At 32.1% G+C, this 11,795-nt stretch overlaps 1 protein-coding gene across 1 annotated transcript in view; it reads right to left on the reverse strand.

Moving 5' to 3' along the window:
* The window catches only part of LOC129231806 (ras-related and estrogen-regulated growth inhibitor-like protein), a 56,211-nt gene extending 53,468 nt beyond the window's left edge, over positions 1–2,743 (reverse strand). Inside the window, exon 1 of the mRNA XM_054866182.1 lies at positions 2,638–2,743. Within this exon, the coding sequence (XP_054722157.1) occupies positions 2,638–2,743 (106 nt within the window). The remainder of the gene's footprint in view (positions 1–2,637) is intronic.
* Between the last annotated feature and the right edge of the window lie 9,052 nt (positions 2,744–11,795).

The raw sequence follows: 11,795 nt of genomic DNA on the forward strand, positions 1-11,795 counted from the left end.
TGTCGTTTTTTTTTTTTTTTTACTTTTTTTTTAGGTGTTGAAAATTTGTTTCTGATAGGTACTTACTATTTTTATGCCCTATAGACAAAAATTTAAGAAGAGAATACTTTTTTAAAACCGTCGTTTTGTTTGAAAATGTGTCTGCCATCACTTTTTTTTTGCCTTATCATTCTCGTTGGTTTTCTAAAAGATTAAATGCATGTTTTGATATGCTGTAGAGATTCTGTAATAAATGTTCTTTGAAGAAGTGTCCGTTCAACCTATTGTTTTATTCAGAGAAACCTAAACTAAAGGATGTTTCGTTTTATTTCGGAAGGTTAATGATTAATTACGTTCAGCCAATCAGTAGTGGGCAGGATTATCTTCTCTTATCAATGCATTGTGTAATCATTATCCTCACTGTAAAAAAAAAAAAAAAAAAAATCCGAAACATTATTACTTACGTGGAACGTTGCGGGATTTCTTGGGTTTTTTCCTATTTCCCCGTAAAATCAAGTATTAGTGCGAAAACGTTTCCTGAATTGCTTCAAGTTGCACGAATGCAGATTCCTTACTGGTGTGAGAAAAGTTTTTAGCTACCAGTTTAAAAATTTACTGAGCGTATTTATTAAGTGTGTCGTCTTGAGTTGACAAAGCTCTTTGTGAGGGCGAATAAGTCTCTGTATAGCTGTAGCTTTGCAAGAGAAGATTAGCAGGCGAGTGAGATGGCTGGGTGTACTTGCAATTCTGCCTTGGCCATGGTTGCATTGATGCTTCGTTGACTTTTTTTAGTAACTCTGGAAACTTCAAATGAATTGCACTATACCTGTTGAATTTTCCTTGAAGGCCCTAAACTCGCTATAACCGGCGAGATCTTCATAGAGATGCAAGGGTTATTTCCGTTAGGTTAATGATTTTTATAAGATATGTTACTAGATGAAATTAAGCACGTCAGCTGCTCATTATTTTCCAAAAACGTTTCTGAATCGTTTTTGCAGTGTAGGAATGACATCAATTGATTCTAAAGCAGATAATTTCTCTATTAACCCCAGCACATCATTTCGAAACATAAGTTAGAGTGTGATTTATCACGTTAATGCTTATCAGTCACCAATAGTGTATTTTCTTTGCGTTTGAAACTTGAAGGTGTTTCTTTTTTTAAGCTGACATTGTTAATTGTTATCAGATCGCAGTTTCATTGGTGCGTCCTACTCATCAGCTTTCTTCGAAGCATATAGGTATGCTTTTTCAGTTAATAAAAACATTTAATATTATTTTGAGATAATGTACCTGCATCTAGTCAATAAAAATCAAATATTTTAGTTATAATCATATATGACAGTAAATATTTTAAAAATAATTTTGTTATTAATCAGCTAATACATAAAGTATTTGAGATATGTTTCGAGCATACAAAAATTCAACATTTGAATCAAAATTGTATAAAATAGTTTTAGTTTTGTGGGAAGACCTACTTCTCTGTAAAAATGTGAAGCTATAGAAAAAGTATGAAATACCTTAATATCAATTTTGTTGCAAAATGTTTGCATATTATGTCACACTTAATCAACGTGTGCAAAAAGGAAATTACTTAATGTTTTCAAAATTTGTTTTTATGATGTCTCTTAGTGAAATTTTGCATTTAAATATCGTATGTTTTTATTACTCAAAATTAAAAGACTAATGATAAATAACTACACACATTATTTGCTAGCATAAGAATTTAAACCTCTTCTTTGATAAATGTGAACAAAGCACATACAAATATTTGTTTTCTCACTTAAAGCATCAAAAATGTGTTCCCAATGTATTATTTTCCTGAGTCTAGAAAACTTTATGATCCGCAATTATCAAAAGTGATAAAATTTATCAATCAGCAATCAAGTTTTAAACAAAACAAAACATAAATTTTTAAAAAGTAAAATTCTTAGGCAGGAACATTTAAGGAACTCATGAAATTAAAGAACGTACAAGAGATGGATAAGCTTAAAATATATATGAACTACATTTTCAACAAAATCGAAAGAAACATCAAGCGCTAATTTTTAGATCATAAACAAGTCACTAACAACGTAGTTAGTGAATGTTATTAAAAATTTTGTTTTATATTAGAGGGAAAAATGATTTAAACCAAGAATGAAAAAGGGGAAGAAAAAAAGAGAAAGAGAGAGAGATAGAGAGAAAGATATGTACTATGAGATAAATACGTACCATTAAGACTTTCTCTGAGTCTAGTAACAGGTGGCAGCAGTCGCGAAATATTAACGAAGCAAAACAAAAAGACCATTACGATGTGTGAGCTCTTTTCGGAAGAAAAAAATCAAGAAATAGCTTTCGAGGAAAAGTATCACTTATCATAGTTATTTAAGAATACTGATTTTCAATACATTCATTAGTATATTTGTGATGGGGATAATTTTTTTTTTAAAATAGCTTTATAAACGGCTCATACGTTGTTATCTTCGCATTTTATTACTGCTCTGTGATTCTTATTTATATAACCATAAAGCAAAACTAGATTTATTTTCTGTCATCAACTCCTTATTTATTTCAGAGAATCTTTTAATTACGAATATTAATACAAATTTGAGTTTTAAGCGAAACAAAGCACGTGTTAGAACCAAATTTCAAAAGCTATACATGAATAAAACTACTTACCTGTTTTTCCGACATCTTCAGAACCCATTACGACAATGCGGTTGACGTCCTTAATTTTCGGCGAGTGGCCAAGTTTCAAAAATGGTAGTTTACTTTTAGTGGACATATCACAGATAAATGCTAGTTTCTAGTACCCCGGAAAAACTGTAGAATTGGGAAAAAAGCAAAAATTTATCTTTAAAACTTCTCGTTTTTTAAAAAAAATCGAAGATAACTAGATTCCATTTTATGCACTTTACAAAATCTTATTGATTGAGATTTAATCTTTAGACAAAATGGCCCGACACTTGAAAAGGATGATCAAAATGGAATCTTAATGACTGATACATGAACTTGATTGAGCAATACTTTAGCATGCGAAGACAATTTTCTTTTTTTCTAAGTTGTAATCATAAATCGATATGTTTTCAAAATAATTTTATATTGATCACTGTTATTAAATACTTTTTATACGAAGGTTCACTTTAAATGTGGTTTGCCGTCTTAAGTAAAGATATCTAAGAACACAGTCACTTGTAACAATATAGCGTGCTTCCTCGAAATCGTGCACCCGATCGGGACACATCAAACCCCGCGAATGCCTTCAGATCGTCTGCTCATATTTCGCTCGGAGCAGACGACCTGAGAGAATTACTTTGGATGACGTTGTGCGCAAGCGCATGCTTGCTTCATCTGTGAAAGTTAACTGGGTATTTCAGGTGGAATTAAAGAATTTTATCATTGTTTGTTGAACTTCAAAATAACGAATTTTAAACGTTTCTATCTTTTATGGTTTCTAATGCTGTTTTTCGTTGGTTCTTTCACTATCGAGGCATTAGGAAACATAAAGATGCAATATCTTTGCTTTCCAATTTTATTCTTGTGTATCATTTGAACAATACAAAAATTAGTAAGGTTTATAAATGGGTCTGGATGTGTAATTGATTCCAGAGAAATATGTGCATTTAATTTTTTCTCAGGTCAAAAATTATGAATATTTTTTTTTTCTGTTCTGTAGTTGGATTCGTGCTTATCGTGTGAACAATTCCGGTAATAGTAATGGTTAATGTGATTTTCTTGCTCTCCCCTTTTAATTTAATACAATTTTTCCGTTCTTCCTACGTTTCTAAATACTCATTATAGAAATAATAATTTTTGTAATGCATGGAGATTCATCTCTTTACTTTTTTACATTAACACCTGTCTTTTTTTCCTTTTTGTCATTTTCTACGAACCAATCTCAATTTATTTAAATTTTGTGTAATTTATTATTGCTTAAATACGAAATATGATTAATTAAACAAGAAATTTTTCTTGGGAAATCGTTGCGAAAGCATTTTAACTTCATAAAAGACCCCTGAAAATGCTAAAATTTTTAAGTTATTTTACATTTTTTCGTAACGGGATCATTCCACGTCAAATCGCCTAAATTAAGTAGTCGGTCGTGCCTTCATGTCTCCGATTTTGTCCGTTATTTTTTTACGAACAAATATCAAAAGATATTACTTTAGACCAGCTCAAACTAATTTTTTTAGATTTTTTGAATGAAACTTACGCTTTGGAGATTTTTTTCGAAAATTCGATGTTTGATCAATTTTCGGACTCACCGTCTTAGCATGAATTTAGAAAAATCTCTCTAATTTCTTTATTTTTCAAATAAATAAGCTGAATTTGGTATCATTTTCAAGCAAATACTTTTTTTTCCAGTATGAACAGCAGAAAATATTCTGTGAGTAGTTGGTGCTGACACTCCTTATCTAAATTCAGTTTTTATGCTTTTTTAATTGGGAGATTAAATAAGTCATTTCTCCGGAGTACCAACTGTGATCTGCCTCAATTTTTTGCAGCATATTTAAATCATTCTCTTGCTATGTAGAAAAAATTAAAAGGGTTTTATTGTTGCATTGAATTAAAAAATAAAGTTTGTTTTGAAGAAAATGAAAGTTTTCTGTTATTTTAAGGACCCTTTTAGCTTAAAAAAAACCCCAAAAACTTTTCAGAACAAATAATACTGGACTGTCAAAGAAGAAAAATTGATTTGTATGAATAGTTCAATCGCTAAAAAATTGTTTACTTTGGAAAATAATTGTGCAAAAACCTCCGTTTCAGAATTCACCAAAAAAAAAAAAAAAAAACACTTTTTATTGAATGTGTGCTAAACACTAAGAATAATTGCAAAAAAACGTTTCTAATGGCTTTATTTTGCATTTTTTTAAGCATTAAAAGGTGAAAAAAAGAAGAATTTCTATTGAAAATTTTGGGCACGTAACAACTGGCAATAATCTTCTATACTTACAATACGGGAGAGTGTTGTAATTTGGGACACTGCTAATTTCTAAGAATCTTTTTAGCAGCCATGTTTTGGTAATCTCTAATAGTAACCTTTACTACTAAATTTTGCCATAGTAAAAATCAGCATCAAATGAGTAAAATAGACGATTTTGTGAGCGAAAGAAAATTTTATGACTGAAAATTAAATATTTTTTTCATTTGTATTTCATTTTCTGTCTTTGTATTTGTAAAACTAATCAACTGAATTTTATTTTGTCATAAAAGAGAAGTACTTTAAATATTTTGGTTATGAAAAAAATAATGATATTGCATCTAGATTGACCACCATTTTGGTTTATCTTAAACCACGTGGTGATTGTACCTCGGGACAGCCAAACATCATAGTTCTTAATAATTAAGTATGTTTAGGAACATGGATAAATATTTTAAGATTATGTAGTCTTTTAAACATTTAATGTTAGATAATAGTTCATTAATTCATCATTCATAATTCAATATTCATTAATTATGATTTAACTCATTACTACGAAAAAAATATATATTTTTCGTGTTTTGGTGCGAAATTGGTTCAAGTTTATAGTTTTTTCCTGAATCATGAAGACTTCCCCATTGCACAACAGGATGTGTTCCAATGTACAATAGAATATTGTACCTTGGGACAGCTTGTAACTCTTACTTTAGGTGGCTGACAATATTTTAGTTTCAAACTGTCGCAAATTTAAAAAATATATTGCATAGAAATATGTTGGGGTATTTCAATGTGTCTTTTAGATTTTAAATTTGATTTAAGTGATTGACGTTAAAAATAACAATATAAAAAGTGTAACAAAGTACAACACTCTCCCCTACTCATGCAGCGCAAATCTAGATTTCTCTGAAGAAGATTACTTTTGCTGATTGAAGTATATTTTAAATTTTTTTGAAACTTATTGACGTAAATTCTGATTTTCTCATATTTTGATATAAAGGAGATAGTAAATTTTTAAAATAAATGTAGCCCGCAAGCATGCCTTTCATTTCACATTTTAAAATCGACGAAAGTTTTGCGTCGATTCACTTTCAAAGCGAAAGAGGAATGATGCCTAATGGATGAGCATTGTAAGAGTAGAAGATTATTGTCGGGTGTTACGTAAATCAAACATGTTTATGCTATGAAAACTTTTCTATGGTAATTCCTTCTTTTTTTAAATCTTTTAATATCGAAAAAAATGCAAAATTATGCCAATAGAAACATTTTGTTACACTATTCTTGAAATTACTATTCTTAATATTTAGTATTCTTTCAATCATTTTTTTTTGAGCAATCACGATTGCTTATTGCTTTCGGTTGACTGTTTTTGGCGTTCCTATGATTTTATTTTCCCACCAGCACCCTCTACAGCATCACCGTCGACCGGCTCCTCACGATGCTGCTCCTCTAGCGAAAGCCATCTCCAGGTTGCGTCAATATCCTACACTTACACGCATACATACACGCACGTGCAAACAAACACATACACACACATACATACACCTACACTCATACACAAACACATACACACACACGCATACATACAGACACCTACACATACACACACAACTACCCACACACTCATGTCTGCACACAGACACAAACACATATGCCTGCACACACATACACATTCCCCCCCTAACACAAACACTCATACACACAACTACGTACACACTCATACCTGCACACATACACAAACAAACACGCCTACATACACACACACACACACACACACACACTCGTGATTGCGAAAAACATAATTTAAATTCCAGATGTCAAAATTCAATTTTTTTTTTTTTTTTTTTTTTTTTTTTTGAGTCTGAAACGAAAAGTTTTGCGCAATTATTTTTCAAAGTGAACTATATTTTAGCGAATTGCTATTGATGCAAATCAACTTTTACCCTTTAACAGTTCAGTATTAATTGTTCTGAAAATTTTTTTGGCTTTGTTTAAGCTTGGAAGGGCTTTAAAGTTATAGAAAACTTATATTTTCTGCAAAATAATCTTTTTTTAATTGCAAAACAATAAAAAACACCCTTCTATTTTTTTTACATAGCAAGAAGATGATTAAAATATGCTACAAAAAATGATGCAGATAATAATTGCTACTCCAGATGTATGACTTATTTAATCTCTCAATTGAAAAAGAATAAAAACTAAATTTAGATAAGGTGTGGCAACACCCAACTGTTCACAGAATACTTTCGGTTGTTCGCACTGAATGAAAAAAAGCATTAACTTGAAATTGATACTAAATTCAGCTTAATTGGTTGAAAAATAAAGAAATTGGAGAGGTTTTTCTAAATTGGAGCCAATACTGTGACTCCCAAAAATAATCAAGAAAAGAATTTTTGAAAAAATTCTCCAAAGCGTCATTTTTATTTGAAAAATCTGATAAAATGAATTTGGGATTTTTCTCACAAATATCTATTCTTAAAAAAATAATGGACTAAATTGGAGACATGACGGCACATGGCATTAGGCGATTTGACTCGAAATGACCCCCCGATGGCGTTTTTAATCTAAGCTATGATTTTAGTGATTTATATAAGAGTGTTTTGCTTCTTTTTCCTTAACTTTAAAATGACTTATACTTCTTATTTTATTCATGATTGCAGTTTGTATGTATCAAAGAGAAATCTGTGACTGTAGTTAACTATTACTAGAAGATATTAATCGCTAATATGACTTTTTTATACTTTGTTATGTAAGCGATCTTCTGTCTTTACTCACTTTGTTCCTTTTTTTTTTCTCATTGTTATCGGTATTTTTGCACTTCGTTTTTGTTGATGCTACAATCTCCACTTTATTTTAAAAGTACTAGAAGATAATGTTTTACAGTGCAAGCAGGTTATTTTAGTCTTTGGTGAAATACACAGCTTAGTAAGAATCAGATTACAATTCTGTGCACGTTTCTTGCCATTGCAATAAACACATTGTTTAGTGAGCAGAAGATATACTTGTGTATATAAACAACAAAGCTAACGTAGTTTTTTTTTTGGTAAAGATCTAATTTTTATTTTTTCTGTGAAACTACACTTTTCTGAACGAGCAGAACCAATGTGTGGCAGTAAAAATGCTGTTGAAGAATCAGAGTTTTAAAATCGTTAGCGAAAAAGCTTAAATTAGGGAAAAGTCTTTAGCAAAATGCTAAAATTCAACCTTGACATCTTTGAAGAAATAAATGTACAATGGGTAATATTTTTTAAAAAATTGAAATTAAAAATTCATAATTTTTCTTAGCATTGCGGGAGATTTCTTTTAAAACCTTAATAATGCATTTATAGGAGGGACAAAGTGCCCATTAAGACGAAATATTGTTGAACTTAATAGCAGTTTATACATGTTAGCTAAGATATATAAATAAGATTAAGTTCAATATTGACATGCTTGCTTTCTCTCTCGGATAGTGCGTCTTTTTTCCCCTTCTCCCATCTTTTTCATATTTTATTAGAGCAAAAAAGGGAAAATGCCTTGTTCCATTTTCACAATTTGGATATTATTTTCGCATTTTGCACAAAATACGACAGTAGCTAAAACCCTGTGAAGAATTCAGTAGTTAAAACGTAAAAGACGTTTCATCTTATTCAGTGATTGATACTTGAGCAGTGCAAAAAAGAAAGAAAAAAAAAACGAAACGTCACAGATTATTCACGTGAAACATTTCATTTTAGGATTTCACGGGTTTTCATTTTTGTCCTCTTAAAATCAAGTATATCTGCAAAAACGTTTCCTGAATTGCTACAAGTTGTACGAATGCAGATTTTTTACTATTGTAAAAAGTATTTTTAGCTACCGGCTTAAAGATTGACTGAGCGTGTTTAATGAGCATATCGGCTCTTCTTCAACTGTGGTCCGACCAGATTAACTTTGCTCCCAATGAGAGTGATTAAGTCCAAGCATAGCTGCAACAACGTTGATCGCTAAAGTTGCAAGCGAAGGAGATGCTTGGTTCTAACTTTCAATTCTGTCTTAGCTTTGACCAAGGTTGCATTGATACTTCTAGTGCTAGCTTTATAAATCAGGAAGATTTTAATTAATTACATTAAACCAACCTAAATTCTCTTAAAGGTTCCAGACTCGCATATACCGGGGAGTCTTCCAAAATATTCAGAAATATTCGAGTAAAACTTTAGGAAGGTTACTGACTTTTAGTGAAGAACCGTCCTGGTTTTTTGCAAGATACGTTACTGGCAGAAATTGGGCACATTAGCTTCCCATTATTTTTCAGGGCCGTTTCTGAATCGTTTTTACAGTGAAGAGATGGAGAAATGAACAGTTAAATCTTCTTTTAAAGTTTTTATTGCCAATACCATTAAAATATGTGCACGTTTATCTGTTTGTATGCGTATCTTTCATTATCTTCTCCAGCCAGTTAATGTCTCCCAGGCCGATACAGGTACTCTTGTATGCAGGACATTCAGAGGAAGCCATTCCACATTCTCGTTTTTAACTTAATTTTTACGAGTCGAAGATGTATAGGGTCTGTTAAATAAGTATCGGGACTGATTCCAAAAATCAAAATTTATTGCAGGTATCATTACAATTACTTAATAATATTAAAATTACATTCCTCCTACATCGATACTCTTAGTTCGGCGCGTCTGCCACCCGACAATGACCCGCTGGAGATCGGTTTCCGGAATGCTGTTGAAAACCTTTGTCGTTAACTCTTGAACCGGCTCGATGGTTTTGAAATGATTTCCTTTGAGCTCAATTTTCATTCACGGAAACATTAAAAAGTCTGGAGGAGCCAGGTCTAGGCTGTAAGAGAGGTGAGACAAATTTTCCACCAGCTAGAGTTTTTGTTCCTCTCTCAAGACGTTCGGCATCAGCTTCGCGCACTTTCCTCATCGCAAAATGTCCCGTGCGTTTTTTATTTTATTCAAGTACCTATTAGTTAAATATGAAATTAATTGTTATGCTTTGATAGTACATTAAAGCATGCATTATTCCCCAACAACATTATTTTTTGAAGGCTTTGGTTTGCTGGAAAAATAAAAAAAAAACTTAGTGTTATGCACGGGACATTTTTTCAAGAATCGCCCTTTGGTACAATAAGTGTGGACGGTTCCGACTGAAAGGCCGGTCTCCGCACTAATAAGGACGATGGTTAAACACCTGTCTGAGTCCAAAACTGTGTTCACTTTGGCGACCTGAGCATTTGTTTGAGCTGTCGTCGGGCGTCCGACGCGGTGATCGCTTTCGACGAGCTCTCGGCCTTCCTTTAACATTTTGTACCACTGAAAAACTCTTGTGCGGCTCAAGGCATCATCCCCATAAACATGTTCAATGAGCTGAAGGGTCTCGGATGCGGATATCCCGAGTTTAAAGCAAAACTTCACAGCGTTCCAGGCTGGCACGATGACACAATAAAAATCAAACGTTAAAAAAATCCACCTCCTGTCTCAACGCATGCCCTCAGGAGACTGAATTAAAGTGCACATGAGTGTTGGAGGACCCCTCTACCGAGGCCGACCTGTCGGTGCGCCCTCTTCCACTCCGTTAAAGACACGGCGAACCAGTAACGATACGTATTGAGCAGACGCTGTAAGCTTAAACCATACCATTACAATAAATGGTTTTTTCCTTCTTGATTGCCGAATTTGGCGGAATGTAGACAAATCGCTCACTAAATTTGGCGGATTCACTCATCTTCAGATTTTGCGACATATCAAAAAGCAACAGCCACCGAGGACGGCGAGAAGGTAGCCGAAGAAGTACACACCTGACAGCGGATTGGTGAGCGAGAAACAGTAGGCGCGAATGGGGGTTAGCAAGCGAAACCAGCAAGGGGTGAGTAAAAACAAAATGGCGGATTAGTGATAGATCATCTGTTGGTGGCGAACCGTGGTTGGCTGGCAAAGCGAGCAAGACTGAGTCCCCCGTTGTTTTGCTATTAATCAATGTTTGAAATTAAAATATCCAGGATTAACATTGTAAAGTTTTAAGAACTATACTGGTTTCCCCAATTTACGTACTAGTTATTTTCTTCTTAGTATTTTAAATTACAGCAATGTTAGTGTTCAGATATAATTTTTGCCATTATATTTTAAATTTATCCCAGGCATACGCTACTTCTTATATGGGGGGAAAAATATAATATAATGCGATAAAATACATTTAGAAAATGCTTATTCTCAAGTAAATGATAAATGTCGTTGGTTATATTCAAAAGAACAAAAATGTTATAAACTTTAGAAAATACTGATGAGAAAATTGTTTTTCGCTTTTGATGTCTTGTGATCACTCAAGCTTCATGGTCTCTTTACAGCACTTAGCATTCCACGATGTTATAAGGAAGAATAAAATCTAGAGCCGTGTTCCAGAAAGGAGAAAAAATTAAATGTGCTGCTTGGAATTGAGCATAAATTTCTTATACGACTCCTGAATATGTAATAGGAATTTTTCCAACTCACTGAGCAGTAGTTTTTCTCGTTTGCGTTTTTTTTAGCTTTAATCATGTGTATGAAAAACTTATATATAAGATGTTTTACTTTTTATTAAAAATATTTCAAATTCTATTCATATTATATTTGTAAGTATTTCTAACATAGGTTTTAGTGTTTACTATGTTCTTTATTTATAATTTTCTTTCAGATGATCAGCATCAGTATAAAAATGATTAGATTGATATTTAGTATGAAAATCTCACTTTTCAAATCAACTTTTATAATTTAATTAACATTAAAATTATAATATTAGCATTAAAATTTTATTTATTTTAAATTTTCTTTAAGATTCTCATAAATTTTTCCTATATATATAGATTTATTTTTTTGCAAATAAATGATTAGTTAAAATGACCTGTTTTAAGCGATAGGATTAAGAAAAAAGTTAGCACTCATGCTGCTACATTTTACATTGCAGGATGTGG

The sequence above is a fragment of the Uloborus diversus genome, chromosome 10 (assembly GCF_026930045.1).
Source record: "Uloborus diversus isolate 005 chromosome 10, Udiv.v.3.1, whole genome shotgun sequence".
NCBI classification, from domain to species: domain Eukaryota; kingdom Metazoa; phylum Arthropoda; class Arachnida; order Araneae; family Uloboridae; genus Uloborus; species Uloborus diversus.